The sequence below is a fragment of the Phalaenopsis equestris genome, unplaced genomic scaffold, assembly GCF_001263595.1.
Source record: "Phalaenopsis equestris unplaced genomic scaffold, ASM126359v1 Scaffold232902, whole genome shotgun sequence".
Taxonomy (NCBI): Eukaryota; Viridiplantae; Streptophyta; class Magnoliopsida; order Asparagales; family Orchidaceae; genus Phalaenopsis; species Phalaenopsis equestris.
The window spans coordinates 9,053-28,636 of record NW_018250861.1 but is presented as its reverse complement, the minus strand read 5'-3'; the positions used below and the strand labels follow the sequence as shown (position 1 = coordinate 28,636).

The window sequence follows — 19,584 nt, the reverse complement described above, 5'->3', positions numbered from 1 at the left end:
CCTTCGCCAGCAATATACCACCTTGGAATGCTATGAATTGAACTTTTTATATGTCTTTTTGTTATTTTATTTCACAGACACTTCCCAAGCTATTGGATGCCCCATCATTAGAGATTAAGAATGCTAAAATAGTTTCCTGTGGTGCTCGGCACAGTGCCATAGTTACAGGTACTTATTCGACATTTTTATAAGAGAAGATTGTGCTCTTTGAAAAGCTTGATGATAGCTGTCAAGTGAATCATTTGACTGTTTCATCTTTGTATGTCTCTATCATTGGCATTGCTTATTATTTTACAGAGGATAGCAGTGTTTTTTGCTGGGGGTGGAACAAATATGGCCAGGTATGAAAGTAATGCCATCTAGTTACTAGAAGTTGACCATATGTGAATATCTTACTTTTCGATACACTATGCATACATACATGCATAGATAATACATACGTACGCTCATACATACATGGATCTTGTAATTTTTATTCATATAGTCATTCTCTTATTAAATAAAAAATATTGATCTTGCAATCAAAATCATTAATAAAAAAAAAAAAACTAGTACATCAGCCGGATAAGAAAATTTGACTTATATACTTGTTTGGTTTCTCGGAGAAATATGCATAGAAATTCATTTAGGATAAAAATACCTCTGCACTAGAGTAAAACCACGCAAGAAGTCGTGCAAACTTTCAAACATGAAATTGCTTGATCATTCTTCTTTCCAACATCTTCTTTTATCTCTGGCAATCATCTTTTGTGTGATTGGTTTATATGAAAGTTCAAAGGCAAAGTTTCCACATTAGTCTCTTGCTAGTTATTAAAAGTTCATGATGTCATATATCGTTCATCTATGTTTTAAAATATTGTTTTCAATTTAAACCCTACACTCTTAATAACTTTAGAGATCTCATTACTTGCTATAAACATATTCGAACATCTTTAAAATTTGATCAAACCTTATTCAAAATTATTTTGAATTTTATTTTTAATTTTTAGTAAGGTTCAAATAATATTTGATGAAGGTTCAAACTATAGTAAAAAATTATTCTAACATTGTTCACAATCAAGGTTTAATATTTTTTTAATAAGATTTTAAGAAGGTTCAAACAAAATTTTAGTAAGGTCCAAATACAGTTTGCCATGGTTCGAACATGTTTCTTTTATGGTTTAAACAAGTTTTATCAGGGTTCAAACATGATTGGAATATACATAAAACAAGGTTCAAATAAGGTTCAAACATGATTTAACAAGATTCGACCATGATGGAATAAGGTTCATATAAGTTGTTTTATGGTTGTTTATATCTAACATATAATAATCTATTTTTATAACTATTATTGTTGCATTATGTTATATACACCGTATAATAATGTATTGTGTTATAAATATTGCAATTGCATTCTATTATATCAACATTATTGTTAGTTGTTCTGCAGTTGTTCAAATGCACTTTATTGGAGCTTGCATAGGCAAATTTTATTTAAGCATTGTTTAGATAATATTCAAGAAGTTATAATCGTGGTAAAACAATATTTTAACAACTATAATTCTGTTATAAAAGGTTCAAATTTTGTTCAAACAACTAAAATCATGTTTAAATATGTTTGAAACTTGCGCCAACCCTGTTCAAATATGATTTGAATCAAACTCTGTTTAAGAGGTATTTGAATGATTGCACGAATTTTATTTGAACATATTTTAGCCTTGCTCGAACCAATGTTATTTGCGGTGTATTTTAAAAAATTATTCTGCGGTCAAAGTTAAAAGAATGGGTACTTTGGACCCAAAAGAACTCTTGGAGCATATATTTTCAAAAAAAAAAAAAAAATAAATAAATAACAAGAAACTTTTTCTCCAATTTTAGATATTTTGAGGCATATATCTTTTTGAATGATTGTTAGTATTTTAATTATGTAATCAATGAGTTGAATTTGAAACTTTTTCAGAATAGTTGATTTTCAGTCTATTTGAATAAAATTTTGGCTTATTCATCTTATGCTTATTTATACCCTTACTATCAACTGCGTAAGATCCCTGATTTTTTTCCAATCGATTTTCTTTTGGAGAGTTCTTTTGTTTGCTGCTAGATGTTTCATTACTACTTTCCTCTTGATTGCTGTGATGAATCAAGATATAATTATTAGAATATTAACATAAACACAATATATTAATGTTAAGGATAATGCTAGATTGTGAGAGAAACTTATTTGAATATTACTGATTAATTTTACTATAACACAATTGTATATGAGATATTAGTAGAAGGATTGTTGCGCTAACATTCAAAAACAAGCAATTAACAAAATAGGAAAAATATGAGCATTTAAAGCTAAGTTATATGGAATATTGCACACGCGCACGCACACACATGCGAGCATTTAAAGCTAAGTTATATGGAATATTGCACATGCACACGCGCACGCGCACACATGCACACATAAATACATATATATTTGCATCGTTCTACTTTTAACCGGCCTACCTGCACAACTAAACCCTACTCTAGACTTTACCACTGTAAAAATGTTAATTCTTCTTTATTCACTCGATCAATGTCCCATCAATTCTAACTCCATCAATGTCCCATAAAGCCCAACTGTTTTCCACCTTTCTTCTTCACTTCACACCATCTCAATGTTCAATGGGATTATTATTGCTACCTCATAATTCCCTGGACTATTTTAATACTTATTATCTGATTTTGTATGTTTTCTATTAAAAATTACCATAAGATTATATGAATATTATATAATGGAATGGAAGACTTAACCTATTCTATTTAATTCTTGTCATGTTACCAAATCTTTAATTTTTTTAGTATTTTTATGAGTTATAACTTCATTATTGCCTTGACTAAAAATTGCATGCCTTCATTGCTGCAAGTCTTTTTTCTGTTCCACCTAATCTTCTCATTTCTAGTCATCATCATTGTAATCTTTTTTTATTATCTTTCTTTCTTTATGTACCAATATTTTCTTTCTCATGTGTCACAAAAATACCCATCTTCCCTTTCCTTGAGTCCATTAAAACTGAAACTAGCAAAATGAATCCAATGGGAGAATTGCAAAATATCCATTCAATATTTAATATGACTGGAAATAATTACCTCAAGTGCTCAAAATTATTTCACACTTTCTTCGAGGATAAGAAATTTTTGGCCATTTAATTAGAACCAGATCTCCAGAAGGTGATTCCACATTCAATACTTGAGATGAATGTGGCGCTATGGTGTTGCCCTCATTATTAAGCTCCGTGGTTCCTCAAATAAGTGATGTTTCTTGTTCATTCATTCAACAAATGGAAATTTAAGATGCAATTCAAATGTATTTTTAAGCTAGTGTCACAACCTACATTTATAAGATAAAAGTAATCATTGCTACAGACCAAGGAGGGTGATCCATCCCATAGTAATCCAATCTACTATAAGGTTTTGGGAAGTGATGAATTATTATCAGTAAATTCAAATGAAATGCAACAATGAGGCATCCCTCAAAAATCTTGTTGAACATGACATAATTTTTTATTATTTTTATTAAAAGTTGAGTTTGATGCTATAAGGGTATAAATTCAAGGAGAAATTATTTTTTCCAATGAAGCCATTACCATCATTTGAGCGTAGAAAGAGAGATGGGAAGTTATGATTGTCGATAATTTCATAGATTGTTCGACCACAACAACAAAGCTTTTTACATCAACAACCTTTTTCAAAAGTCTTTTCCTCAAAGGAGCACAAGCATGTAAAATCAAATAATGTGAGCAATAGAGATTCATTATAGTGCCGATGTTGGAAAAATGCTTGATGTACTAAAAAATGCTAGAATTTTATAGCAAGGCACCTAGCAAAAATTTGACAATACTAAGAGGACAACCAAAATAATCATATAAAGAGGCACACCAAAGAGTCCTTAAGATTCTTTCCTATGCCATTAATAGGATGGATCATGAGAGTTCTAATAAGAATAAAATAAAATTTTAATTTATTAATAAAACTAGAAAAGACATCTAAACTAGGCACTATCACTTATTTTCTATCATGACTTGGCTTGGGGTTTCAAATTAACCAAGGAAAAAACAGAAGATCAGACGGTGGAATTAAGTTTTCTATTATTCTAATTTTATCATTAGCAATATAATATATAAATATTAATTGAAAGAGCTACTAAATAAATCACTTTAACTAATAAATAAAAACTCTTATCTTTCTGGTTGCTGATCTCGTCTTTTATACGCATTAGCTCCTCTGGTCGTCATTTTATTTAAAAGAATAAAATAAGAAAAATTATTAAAACAACATAATGAGTTATCTAAATTTCAAAATAATATTTTTAAGAATAAAGAGGATGCACAAGAGTGTGCAAATTATAGAGGAATTAAGTTGATGTGTTGTACTTTAAAATTATGGGAGAGGGTAACTGAACATAGGTTAAGACGTATTACAAACATTTCTCATAATCAATTTATGGGGGTCTACATTGGAATTTAAAAAAACTTCATTTGAGTAGAACTAAAACTGAATACAAGGAATGTAATTTTAGTAATAGTAGCTCTAGTGACAAAGCTGTAACTATGGGTGATGAAATTATTAAATGGTGTTAACGCTTTAGATATCTTGGGTCTGTGAATCTATTGTTCAAAGTGATGGTGATATAGATGAGGATGTTATTAGTAGAAGTTGAATGGTTGAAGTGTACGAATGGATCGAGTCTATTGTATGATAGAATATTGTGTGATAGAAAAGTACTTAGACTGAGAGGAAAATTTTATAAGATGGTGGTAAGACTTGCAATGCTCTATGATGCTGAATATTGGCCTTTAAAAGAGAGCATAAAACTAAGTTAAGTGTTGCCGAGATGAGAATGCTTAGTTGGATGAGTGTCTTTACACTTAGAGTTTATAAAACGTGAAATGAAGATATCAGTGATAGGATTGGTGTAGCTCCAGTGGAGGACAAAATTAGACAGTGTCGTCTTAGATGGTTTGGTCATATTAAACATCGACCATTTGATGATCCGATTAGGAGAGTAGATGTTTTAGATTCGATTTATGTTAAGAAAGGCAAAGGTAGACGTAGAAAGACATGGGCATGTTGTATAAAAAATGATCTTACTTTATTGGAATTAAATGAAAATATAACACTCAATAGGACGCAATGGAAAAAAAAGATTCTTGTAGCCAACCCCACTTTGTGGAATAAAGGTTTGTTGTTGTTGTACCCATTTCCACTAGCATTGGTTGCATGATTGAATACTTCAATCTAAAAAGGGTCCTGTGACATTTCTTCTTTGTAATAGGAATGAGTTGTAGTCTATATCTCAACAATATAGTAAACTTAACTTCGTACTGCATAATCGATCGATCTCCCTCCACCAATCTTATAAATTTATCTTCCATCTCTCTTTTGGCAGACAGAGTATAAAACTATGTTTGGAGGTTCTCAAGAACTTGTCCCATTGCACCAAGTGGCTAAGTTTATCGCCAAACTTTTCTTGCAATTGCCCTTACCACCATCTTTGTACTTTTCACTCAAAGGAAAATATAGCTAATGTAACCCTCCTCTCTATTTGACATGTCATACAATCTATTATTTTCTCCACCCTCATCAGTCTGTTCTTAGCATCCATTGAGCTTCATTTTTTTCAGAAAGAGAGGTGGCCTCATATCTTGAAACAACTTCAAATATTTATTCTTCCGACCTCCCCATAAAAATCGGCCAGTGCATGATATTTCTTAATCATTCGAGTCATTGTAGTCATCATTTCAACAAAGACATCTATTTTCACTGTGATATTTGGAGGTTTATTAGTGACAGTGTTACTTTGGCTACTTCCTCTTGATTACTCGTATTTATAAAATAAAAACCACATAATTTAATTAGACTAAGTTAAACTTTTAATTTTATATTCTTTATAATTTAATTTAATTATTCAAACGACACCTTCATTAAGATTTATGTTGTTTAATATAACTCTTGCTCTGATACCACTTTTGTCATGATCCAATCGAGGCTTGGAATTAACCAAGACGGGAACAGACGATTAGACAGTGGAATTAAGTTTTCTATTATTTTAATTTTTATCACTAACAATTTAATATTCAAATACTAATTGAAAGAGTCACTAAATAAAGCACTTTAATTAACAAAGAAAAGTTTTGCCTTTTAGATTGCTGATCTCGTCTTCTGCATACATTAGCCTCTCTAGTATTCGTTTTATTCAAACGCTTAAAACCTGAAAAATATTAGAATGACATTATGAGTTGTCTAAAATAACTCAGTTAAGTAATCACACTTCTAAATTATAGTACCAAAAAAAAAAAAAGATATTATGCATGTTGATTTTTCATATTTAATTCATATAGATTTCTAACATTTATATTCATGATATATACTTGATGAAAATGGTCTAAACATCTGACATGCAATAACTTTAATTTTACTTTTTAGGTTTAATCTCTAACTTTACTTTTATTTCATGCTTTTAACTTTCACATCCATCTTAGTAGAAATACCAAAATATAACCTAATATACCCCTTTTTGATATTATCTTGTTGGCACAACATTTGATGATCTAATTTACATGATTGTTTGAGGTGGAGAATTGCCTACTCATTTTTGGCCGATATTTTCCCCGTTGGCACAATGATTAGCAATCTAACTATCACAATTGTTTGGGGTGATAGGTAAACATCTACGCGTGTGGATACACTAGCTTCTCTTGCGTGTACTATAAGGGGCTAAACTCTTAATATACACGTACAAACATTTATATATACGCGACTGTATTCTTTATATCATATATTTTTTTTCTTATGAAACACTTTATCTCTATATATTGATGAATAAATGTAATCTTACTAAAAATATTGTCATGCAATAAACTGATATATGCACCTTTACTAAATTCTATAGATCATGTAGTCATAAAATCTTTTCTTAGAAAAATTATAATGCCCTGTTCATACATGATTGCTAATATGCATGTTTTATACATAATAATATGAAGAGTCATGTCTAATCTATTCCTCAACGATATAATATTAATTGTGAGAAATTGAAATCTAAATACATTTAAAAAAGGTACTACTATCATGATCCATAATACGAAACTCCCTTCAATTAATATTAAATTATTATATTACTTTGGGCCCTCACTAAAATTATATGTTTTCAACCCAATTGATCAAATAGGATAACCATGTAGTCTGATTTTAAATGAGGACTATCATATTTGCATTGTCTAGTGCTAATGAAATTCATAAAATTTATGATTTTTTAATGCATCAGTAAATGTGAACACTTCTAATAGTGTTATTTGAGCAAAAAAGCACAATGCGATGCGAAGGATTTTATTTTGGCTTTAAAGCTTAAAGAGTAAAGTGAAGTGACACTTTTACTTATCAAATAGTTAATAGATGATATAAAATTATTATTATGTAGATACATTCATGAAAAATTATAAAACATTGAGTATTTATTATATGACTTAAAAGTTGATTATAAAAAAAAGTGGTCTACATAGCTAATTTTATTGCAAACATTAAATGTGAACTTGCAAATTAAAATTTTAAATAATTTCTCACAATTTGCATCAATTAAAAATTGTAAAGATATAATTCATATTAAAATTTAAATTTTAAAACATAAATAAATTAATCATGTCTCAAGTTTCATAGAATAAGCTAATGTAATGCATATAGTTGCTTTCGCCTTCAAGTATAACTTATTCTTCAAAATTTTCTCGCTCTTCTTCATTATCTCTTTGTGAAGAATTTTTTCCGTTTCTTTCTCATACAAAAAGAGCGGAAACAGGCCGAGATGAACACATTATCATTATGGATGAACCTCAATTTTTTATACTAAATTTTATAAACTATATTCGATCAATTTTTTCTGAATTCTCTTCAATTTGTCTCCAAGTAAGATTTTCATCACCAAATTAATGCTCAATTGCATTCTCAATCTTTAATTAAACACTCACCGCCTTTGTGAATTGAATCTAAATTGATCAGATCAATAATATCTGCTTAATTAAACATTCTCTGTAGAGTTTGATTGTGTTTGATGAAAATGAATAATTTCAACACTTTTGATCTAGCAAAATCTTCATTTTGTCTGAATCTGTAAAATGGAAAAAATTAAAATTAAAATAAAACATAAGAATTATTTTGTATATTTAAAATTCATAAATTATTAACTTGCTTGAAAACACTCCAATTTCTCTTGCATGCAACAATATTGCAAGTCAGTTGCAAGAACTTAATGTCCAATTTTTGCAATGTTGGGGCCGATGCACCATAAATCTCCCACCACTCTGATCTATTATAATTATAATGTCACGTTAAAGAAAAATTATAATCAATTAATAACTCGTAATTAAGTAAAGGTTTTTATTAGGCATAATTGGAGCTTTTTTTCTCTGCTTTAAATTACGTACTTAGTTGCAAAAAGATTACTAGTATGATTATAAGTAGAAAGTTTTTCTATAGCCATTGTTTTATTTGGCTTTCTATAACATGCTAATTACTATATATACACATTCCATTAATGATGCATCTGAATTGTATCTTAGATTTATTATTGTAAAATATGTTTTTGGATTAAAATATTATACAGTTTGAAGCACTGGTTACTAGAATTGGTACCTTAATCTATCATCAATGATATGAAATATTTACTCATATTTTTTTCATTTCATTAAACACATCACTGATTGCATTTTTGACTCTATCCATTATATCATAAATATAATTCATTGCAGGTCTTTTATCATTGTTTATTATTCTTAACATCTTCACATTTGGGCTCGCAACTTTTAAAGTGCATGATATTATTCCAAAATTTAGTATGTAGAATTATTTTTTTAGCTTTCTTTCCTTTATAATCAATACTAAATCTGGACTTATTTTAGTATTATAAAAACATATCAAAATTTTTTCTTCTTTCCTTTATAATCAATACTAAATCTGGACTTACTTTAGTATTATAAAAACATATCAAAATTTTTTCTTCTTTCGTATGCTTGCAAGAGTGAGAAATGCAAAATGTGTGATGTCTAATGTCCCCAATTTCATGCAACCAATGTATTTTTCATCATGTTAGGATTAAGTCTATGATTTTATATATTGTCAATTAACTCCAAAGCTTTCTTGATGGTACTCACTTGATCCATCTGTCCAATATCCTCTTGCATAAGATCAATATAATGGGCTGCACATAATTTCCAATATTTGTCTTTTAAATAAGTATTTTACCCACATAAATAGAAAAATTTGTTCATATTATCTAATTTGAAGAAAAAGTAAAATGCATATGCATTTAATAGTAAATAAAATAAATTATAGGCCTGCAAGAACACAACTAGAATGACTATTTATAACCATTTGAAACACAATTTTTCTCCAATATTTTTTATTTATGCATCTATTACTTCAAAGTGTTTTACCGTAGTTTTTGATTATTTAGATTATCTACGGACTAAAAGAATACATTATCAGATGATGAATTAATAAAAAATTAATAATGGAATGTTATCTAAAATCAATGCACTCATTAAAAATATGGGTGCAGCCTTTTTTTTGCCAAAATTTTTTGTGCACTTTCACACTCTTCATAGTTACTTACAATTCTTTTTCAAGTAGACGAATCCTTAATTCATGATAGGGTGGCGGTCGAAAGTTTTGTACATACTGCGCAATTGTCTTCACCATACGATCAATAATACTCGCCAATATCATCGCATAAAAATGGATTCATGCTTGATAGTACCATTTGATTATATATTGCACAGTTCTATGTCTAATTCTGTTATCTATATTTTCTTTAATTTTTATCTCTCTTATTTTTCCTTTTTTGTAGCCTATTTTTTAGATTTTAGACAGGAAAAGATACAAGAAACTTCTCTTCTTTGCATTACTGTTTTCTGCCCCAGTTTTTGACTCAAATGATATCTTATCATTGTGTAAGGGTTGTTGAATATTTGATTCTTCAAAAGTATCAACCACCGTCTCTTAATGTTCCACACACAAACTTTGTTTTAATTTTCTTGCTCTTTCTTGGTAAGCAAGTTGCTCTTACATCTGAAGGTATTCTTTTTACACATAATAACATTACTCCTTTTAGATGCATTAAATGGGATTATAGTATTTTCCTTAGCTTGAGATATACCCCCATTTATCTCTTCATCACGATAAATGTATATTTGGCAAAGTGTGCTCAATCGGATTTCAAATTTATGTGTTTCCTAGCTGGATTAGTCCTTGCATTTGAATCGGTCATACCTGCCTTTTTTTCCTATGCACAAATAAATGATTAATTAAACATTAGTAACTAAAACCTACACTTACCATCATAAAAAAATTAAAATATAATGAGGTTAATCAAATTATAATCTCACACAAAATCAATCACAATTTGTTAGATTAAAAGAACTAAGGTTCCAAGTCTCATGTCAATGTTGTTTTTCCACATTCAAATAATTTACATACTTTACACAAATAGTAATAAACTAATAATCAAATCCTAATTATATAATATAACGATAATAGAAGAAAGCAAGCATCCAAATCCAACCTAAAAACAAGCATGTGAATAAGTCATATGCTATCAAAATTGACTTCACATTTAGGCTATTAAAAATTTTTATTTCAATTTTAATTTATTTGAAATTCATTAAATTTGGGTGAATTTCAAATACACTACACGCATAAAGTGTTTATCATGGTCGCATCACCCGCCTCTTGGCGCTGGCATCAACGACCTCAGCCACCCCTCACCATTTTCTACAGTCTCCACTATGTATAAATTGTGTGTACTATCATCATGGGCTTTGAAGTATGCTTATTTGATAGTCAAAACATACTTAATGTGATCTAAAGTATAAGAAAATATTCAATAACACAAATCAATTCTTTTACAAGATTGCACACCGACCATCAAAATGAAAAAAGAGCATAAAAAAGCTTTTCATTAAAGCAATAACTGGAGCGGGGCTAGATGGAGGGAAAACACAAAAATGCCATACCTGTCGCATCACCTTCAGGGAAAATTTTGAAGCTTTTTGTCTCCACGTCTCGTTCATGTCACGGGATACAAGTCGAACGGTTGCATCGTCTCTCATGAAGTGTAGTTTCACATTTGCGCCACCTTTGCACACCCAAGTTTAGCTTGAACTTGTTAGCTCTCCTTCGCATTCGAATGCCAATATTGTTTTCTCTTCCTTGCAATCGAAGTGTTTGTTGAAATTGCATTTGAATACCACTATCGCCTGTTCTTCCTCGTAATGAAATTGTCTGAATTAAACCCTAAATCATTGTTTATTTTTCCTCGCTAAACTGCAAAATCAAATTCGTTGTTTGCTTAATGCAATTTTTGACCGGATATGACACATAATCTAACTGCATCGCTTCAATGAGTCAAAGTGCGTTTCTCGCATAATCGGCGCACGACTGCAACGCTCGGCCGCTTCACGTTGCATGCGAGAAGAACATTTTTAAAAACTATTGAGATATGCATTTTATTTTGAGGGGTCCAATAATGAATGAGATTATAAAAGAAATCTAGAGATTATTTGTAAAAAGGATTGTAAAGCTTTATGAAAGCCTAACTCATGAATGAAGGAAATAGGTTTGAAGAGAAATTACTGTCAATTTGGTATCAAAGTCAAACCTATTCTAGTCGTGTGAACAATGAAGAATCGCTGGATAGAATGGAAGGAGCTTTGATCACTGGGTGGAAGAAGAAAGCGGAAGACGAGAAAGACGGGAGCTTCTGTGGCTCTTGTACGTTGCGATCTCGTCTTCACTTCCCTTCCTAGGTGAGCTTCAACGGTTCGTCTGCGCTGTTATCCGGCTTCGCTCGTTAGCTTCTGTGAGCGTCGGTTGTTTGTGTGCACTGCGATCTTCATTGCTTCACAGTGACTTATTGGTGCAAGCAAGGAGGACAAAGCGGCTTACCATAGAGGATAGAGCTTAGATCACTGTAGTTGTGAACGGGGTTGTGAGTTTTCAACGACTTATCAGTCCGATCAGAGAAATGGGGCTTTGGAGATGGAGCGAAGGGGAAAGACAATAATGTGGCTTCAGTGTGAGGAGAAAGCAGCAGAGCAGGTCCTTCGTTTTTTGGAGTTGCACAGGCTAAGGCAAAACAAATCTCCCAAATTGCAGGAAGTCGCGTGTGACCTGTGCGGTCTAGACTTGATTATTATGTTTGAGGATGTTAGGAGATGGAGATAATGATGAAAGTAAAGAGTTGGAACTTATAGAAAAAATAGATCCTGAAATTTTTAAGGCCTTGGTCGAGCCATACAGGGAGCTAGCATCTTAATGGGAAATGCTATCTCAACACGTGCTCCTAAACTGGTGAAGCTAGATCTCCTTCTTGTGGATCTGAAACTTACTAGCCACATATCTAAGTTGGTCATGTCGGGTCGAGGCTACTCTAGTAGGGAAAAGGCTAAAGGGACAGCTGACCAGTGGACGTGAACATTTTAGAGGTTGTGGTCGTAATCGTGGGGACCCGAGGGGTGGAAGAGGGGATTACCGAGCAAACATGTCGGCAGCTGAGAACTAGGGAAAGATGGTGCTCTTTAGCAACGAGGATCGTGAGTTACTAGAGATGTTGAAGATGAAGCATAGAATGGTAGGCAATGGAATTGAGGATGCATCTACTTATTGTCATCCGAAGGGAGTTAGCTATGCTCACTCAACCAAAGGTACTTGTGATATACATGCTCGTCTCTATATCCACCACAAGATCAACAGAATGAAAAGTAGATTTTGGTACATCTCGACATGTGACAAGTATTTCTAGTGAGTTCTTTTCCTATACTCATCCAGCAGTTTCAAAGAGCATTCAGACCGTTGATAGTACATCAGTGAGTGTGGTTCGTAAGGGTATAGTGAGGTGTATCAATTCTATGAATTTTTCTAATATTTTGTATGCTCATCATTTTCCAGTGAACATTTTATCAATTAGTGTCATTATAGTCGAACTAAAATGTGTTGTTTTATTTGTTATTCCAAAGGCGATCTTTTAAGAGAATGAGATTGATCCGAGACTTCTGATTGACACATGACATAGTAGCCTTTGGTACTTGGATAGAGAGGAGATGGACTCAGCCTTGACATCCTTGGTTGAGAATTCTAGAATAGGAGTATCTAAGAGGAGTGTGGAGAATGTATTATTGCTACATCACAGGCGCATGAAACACTCTTCATTTAATCTATTGAGTAGTTTGTATCCATCCTTGTTTGAAAAGGTAAATAAAGAAAAGCTTGTGTGTGATGCTTGTGAATTTTGTAAGCATACTAGGAGCTCCTATGTTAGTTCTGGAAATAGGAGTTCTTAAGTTTTTGATTTGGTGCATTCAGATGTATGCAGACCTTGTTCTACAACTTCGATGAATTGTTACAAATATCCTGTGACTTTTATTGATTATTTTTTCGAGTTACTTGTTTATATTTGATGACAACAAAAGTCGTGTGTTTTTCTGCTTTAAAGACTTTCACAGGGCGATTCAGACTCAATATGGTGCAGTAGTTAAGGTATTGAGGTCTAATAATGGGGAAGTATACCAATAAGGCTTTTGGGAGATACCACATGTTCATATACACTGACACAAAAATGAAGTAGCACAGAGGAATAATAGACACCTTCTAGAGGTAGCTCAAGTATGATTATCATGATGAATGTCCAAAAGCACCTGTGGGGGTAAGCAGTTTTGACATTGTCTCAATTGATCAACAGAATGCACTCGAGATTTTTGGATTATAAGTCTCCTTGTCAAATGTTGAAATGAGATAATAGCGGGATTCTCTTATTGAAGGTTTTTGGTTGTGTCTGTTTTGTGAAGGACAACGGACCATGAGTGGGGAAGCTGGATCATAGCACTGTGAAGTGTGTTTTCGTAGGTTATTCTACTACCCAGAATAACTATATTTTTTGGAATTCGATAGATAAGAGACTGTTTGTGAGCATGAATGTGTCTTTTAGAGAGCTCGAACCGCACTATACCTTGACCGTGACCTCATCATTTGGTGACTCCTCAAATACTGGAGGTACGAGGCTTGAGGAGAGAGTAGTGATGGTCAGAGATTGGTACATGTGGGAATGATGCCTATCTCGTTGTGTGGGAAGAATCGCTTGAGGAGCCGACAAAAGAGAAAAATGAGCTTGAAGGTGGAGTGATTCAAGCTCAAAGGAAGCTGAGAGTGTATACAAGGAGCAGATTGGGGAACAATGCCAACTGTGCCACTCGTGCCATCAAGTCACTTGTTTTGGTCTATCTCGAATCCTGAGACGCCTACACCTTTTATTCCAGAATTTGATTACCTAGGTGATATGATTCCTCTCTCTTCTCCGCTCACACCCATGGGAGGACCTCTTGCAGCAATGCGGGTCGTTCTCCTGATCATTATTCTCCTAATTATTTTGTTTTTTAACATTAAATGCTCAATTTATCTCACACTCTAACATATTGCCTGTACACGGAGCATTCATTGAAGCATTAGACACTGTCTCTATATCCAAGTGTTGTCAGGTAGCTTAAGAGGATCCAAAGTGAAAGGTTTCAATGATGGAGGAAGTTGGTGCTCCCGATAAGAACAGGACTTGGAAGATAGTACTATTACCAACTGAGAAAAGAACAGTTGGGTGCAAGTGTATCTTCAAAATAAAACAAAATTCAAAAAGGAATGTAAAACATTACAAGGCACGATTAGTGGCGAAACGGTGTAGTCAGACATATGACATTGACTATAACGAGACTTATACACCGATAGCAAAGATGAGCATAGTGAGGACATTGACTTCTCTGGTTGTGAATGGTGGATGGTGGTTACACCAACTCGATGTGAATAATATTTTTTCTTATGGTGAGTTACTGGAGTAGGTGTAAATCGACATACCACTAGGATTCAGTACATATCAGACAGTGGGCAAGGTGTGTAGACTTAGGAAGTCACTTTATGGTTTGAAGCAGTCTCCTTGAACTTGCTTGACAAGCTTAGTAAAGTTATGGCGGCCACGGGATATCAGCATATTAATGCCGGATCAACAGCGTTCTTTCGTCAAAGGTGGTCACATGACTGTGCTTGTTGTGTATGTTAATTACATGATTATCACTGCTAATGATGACACAAAGATTGTTCAACTTGGGCAAAGATTTTGGGGTGAAGAACCTTGAACAACTCAGATACTTCCTTGTGATTGTGGTGGCTCCAGGACCAGAGAAAGTATGTACTAGATCTTCTCACAGAAATAAACATGTTGGCATGCAAGCCTGCAATCTCTCTAATTGATCAGAAGGCTAAGTTGAGTGCAAATGTAAGAGAGTCAATTGATTATGAGAGATACCAAAGCCTAGTGGGTCGTCTAATCTATGCCACACGTGTCCCGATATCTCATTTGTAGTGAGCGTGGTGAGTTGTTATATGCATGATCCAAGGAAGGGGCATATGGACGCAGTGTATTATATTTTGAGGTACCTGAAGAGTGCATCAGGGAAGGGGTCGCTCTTTAGGAGTTGCCAAGATGATTTGGTTGAGAGCCTTGTTGTTCAAGCTCAAGGTGGATCATGGAACTCAAATGAAGTTGTGGTGTGACAACAAGCCAGTAATCAACATTGCCAGCAACCCGGTGCAACATGATAGAACGAAACATGTGTAGATTGATAGATTCTTCATAAAGGAAAAGTTGAATAACGACATATTGGAGCCAAATCTTGTAGCCACTGGAGAGCAAGTGGTTGATTGCCTCACTAAAGGACTTAGTTCATTGAATCTGTCTAGATTATGTGACAAGATGGGCTTAGTAGATATCTTTTACCCATCTTGAGAGGGAGTGATGAGATTTGTCTCCTATTTTGAGTGTTCTATTTGTAAATAGGATTTATAGAAGAAGTCTAGGGGTTATTTGTAAAAAGGATTTTAAGACTCTATAGAAGCCCAACTCATAAATGAAGGAAATAGATTTGAAGAGTAATTACTTTCAATTAAAACACTGGCCTCCTGATAACCAAAAGGATCAAATAGGTATTAATGTCTAGGTCTGGGCCTCCCAACGAAGTTTATGTAAACTGAGTTGATCAAATATGATAGTGAAGGAGTCAGGCTTGATCCTGCTGATTCCTAGTTGACTTAAATATGCTTGTCAACTAGTCAACTTGATTTGCATGTTAAGGCAAACATGGCACTAACATACATGCTTTAGCACTAATATATTTTAGGGGCAATTACATGCATAGCACCCGAAACATTGTTATTTACATGCTAGCTCCCTCTTTCACCCAATTTTCAAATTCTCACTCAATTATCAAACTTCATGATAAAACACCTACCCATTTTTTTCATTTTTATTAAATTTTCAATGCTTTGACCATGGCATTTGTAAATACGATGGTTTGTTAGTTCAAAAATATCACCCGAGGGCTAGATTTTGTAAACATGAATATTTCGGGTGTTTTTTATGTAATTATCTCTATATTTTATTGGGACACAATTATAATTTATATCATGCATGCCAATTACTTGCCACCTAAAGGGAACAAAATCATATATTGTTTAAAAAATATATGCCATTACGCTAATGTACTGTAATGTGATGGACACATATTGCATCAAAATACATGCCAAGTGAGTCGTGCACCTCTAGTCAAACAAAATCATATCTCAACTTTGGTGCACCCCAAGGGCAGGGCTGCAAATAACCTTAGTTCAGCTAAATGCTGTCCTGCTCTTTGATTTTCTTTACCAATTTTGAGCTGCACTTGAATATGACCCTAGTTTTAAAACATTGTTCATGCTTTTTTATTAGCTTTCTGAACGAGTTTTTGGTGTATTTGATTTTTAATTCTGCCTAAGTAGGTTTATGCTAATGATTTAAATATATATGCTTATTACTTGACATAAATTGATTTATATGTTTTAATTAAAATTGACATAATTTACTATGTATATGTTGTTGATGGAATGAAATATTTATATATAAAAAAAATATTCTATATATTTAACTATTTGTTTGATTTTTGCATCATAATTCATTCTCAATTAATGTATGCAATATAAAGTCCAAATGATATAATAAACTTGATATTAGAATAGGAAAAAAAATCATCAAATGAGAATCAAATTATCATTGAATGAACATTTTATCAATCTAATTGTTAAAAAAATAAATGAGCATTTTTCACAAACATAATAAATGAGCTGTCAATGTTCAAGTTTATTTTCATATTTGTCATGTTCTTAAACTTATTTTAAAATATTGTTCAATTATTTGACAAACAGACATAAAGAAGTCTTAGATGAACATACATTGAGCTATTTATTGTGTCCACTAATCTGGTTACCGCTCTATTTATGTGCTATAAATTCCCACCATAAATTAATGTTCCAAGCCATATTGCAAAATCTCAAATCAAGTTTGTTAAGGCATCATATCCCTGGCTTACTATGATTTATTCTTATAAAATTGAATCGATCATGCCATCTTACCATCTTAAAGTGAAATTTAATAGCATGCCCAATGAGTTCCTGAATAATCTTCTGTTGTACAGCTCGGCCTCGGTGATTCTATCGACCGGAACATACCATCTCTGGTGCCAATTGAGAACCTCCGTGTGATGAATGTTTCTTGCGGGTGGTGGCATACTCTTGCGCTCGCACATTCTCCTACTTGAATATCAGATTCCTCATTGCGCGCGCAATTGCAGCTGCAATTTTGTTAGATTTTTAGGTAGATTTTAAATGAAGCATTGTGCAAATTCGGCCTTGTTATGTATAATAGAATATTTGCATCCATTCTTTCTTTTTTTTTTGTTATATAAACATAATGGTGATGTACCATTTTCCTTTTTTGACAAATTCTCCCAGTGATATGATTATAGGTACTATAAAATTTAAATTTATTATTGAAATTATTGATTAAGCCTCACAAGTTTCTGGACTTGCACTAAGCAAGTTTCTAACGCAGATTTGGCCATTGGCGTGTAATGTGTATGTATATCCCAGCATCAGTTGTGGTGTTTCCAGATACTTGGCTTTCTGCTGCTTGCCTGGATTAATAAATATACTGGCATGCAATGGTTGCGCGTGCTAAGTAGTGCTGAGAAATATTATTTATTCCTCTATCTGGTTTTGTTGAGTTTGGTATTTGCTTGTATAGCTTTCTTTGCAGAATTATTTCCTTTTTAAACAAATTGATGATCTTTTCATGTTCATGAAATCTTTGTATCCAATTGTTATCTATTTACTGCAACGGTGATCGAAGAACTTACTTGAGGCCAGGACCGGTTGTTGCACTAACTATTTGTACTTAGGGCTTAACATTCTTGCTGCACATTATGGTCTGCACTAAAAGAATAAATATTATATCCTAGTCTAATGGTGGGGCGCCCCGTGCTAAGTGGGTCTAACCATTTTTAAAATTGACCAATGCCAGTGTATTGCGGTGGGGCCCACTTGACACATGACTCCTCACTATTAAACTCCGGACTCAAATTGCCACCAAATGATAAATTTCTTAAATAAAATAATAGAATCATCATCTTCGATTCCCCCCTTGAAACGATTACATAATGATCTGCACGAAATTAAAAAGCTAATTGGATATGTATATATAGATATATAAAAGACTGCACAACATTATACATATGAGTTCTACAGTGTTTACATTGCACTACTTTATATATATATGTATAAGCTATTACTCATTAAAAGCGCATGCAAACGCCGTAGAGCTGGAAAATTTCTAATGTATTCAAAGAAAATTTTTTTATGGATTTTGTTTCAAGATTTGAAGGTATTTCTTGATGAGTCATAAATTGGTCAGTTCAGAAATTTTCTTAAGCTCTTTTATTTGTGCTAGTGATCAACATTTGTAGTTTTAGGTTTCTTTTTTTTTCTTAATTTTTTGATATAAACGATTAAAATATATGATGATAAAGGTACTTCAAACTATTTTTTTAATCTACTTTTCATTTCTAGATGGGTTAAAAGAATAGTTCATTATCAATGCAATCTCATCTTTTTTTTCTCTCAATAAGTAATTGAAGTATTATCCATCAATTGATCTATTTTTTGATTTCTCAGTCGATTCATTTACAATAGTCGAAAGGGTTCCCAAAATTTGCACCATGGCCTCATAAGAATTTGGATTTTGTTTCAGATCAATTTTTTAGAAGGTAGATTAAACTTACGATAAGACACCTCTTAAAAATTTATTTTCTTTTTATGAGGATTTTAAGATCTGATTTGAGATTTCTCATTGGCGCAAGCCTCTATGGATAATTATCTCTCTTGGTAATGAAAGAGAGCTTATAATTAATGTTGGTTACTAGGTTGTTTATCGCTTATTGTACATCAACAATAGTTTAGTTGTGATTAGAAAAATTTGATGTTAGATAGAGTAAACAATAGAGAAAATGATGATTAATTAAGACTTTTTATTTGTCCTTAACGATTGTTATGTAATGTGGTCTACTTGGTCAAATAAGATAGTTGACCCAATAAATCTGAAGGATCTTTATCAATAAGCATCTTTTTCATTATCAAACAAAATCTTATCTATTGAGATGGATGTTTATCTAAGATGATTTT

General features: G+C 32.5%; 1 protein-coding gene across 1 annotated transcript in view; it reads left to right on the top strand.

Moving 5' to 3' along the window:
- LOC110038457 (ultraviolet-B receptor UVR8-like) overlaps nucleotides 1-17,850 on the top strand; it is a 60,855-nt gene extending 43,005 nt beyond the window's left edge. The window contains 3 exon segments of the mRNA XM_020743307.1: nucleotides 78-168; nucleotides 298-341; nucleotides 17,544-17,850. Of these exon segments, the coding sequence (XP_020598966.1) occupies nucleotides 78-168; nucleotides 298-341; nucleotides 17,544-17,666 (258 nt within the window). The 3' untranslated portion in view covers nucleotides 17,667-17,850.
- Nucleotides 17,851-19,584: the final 1,734 nt, after the last annotated feature.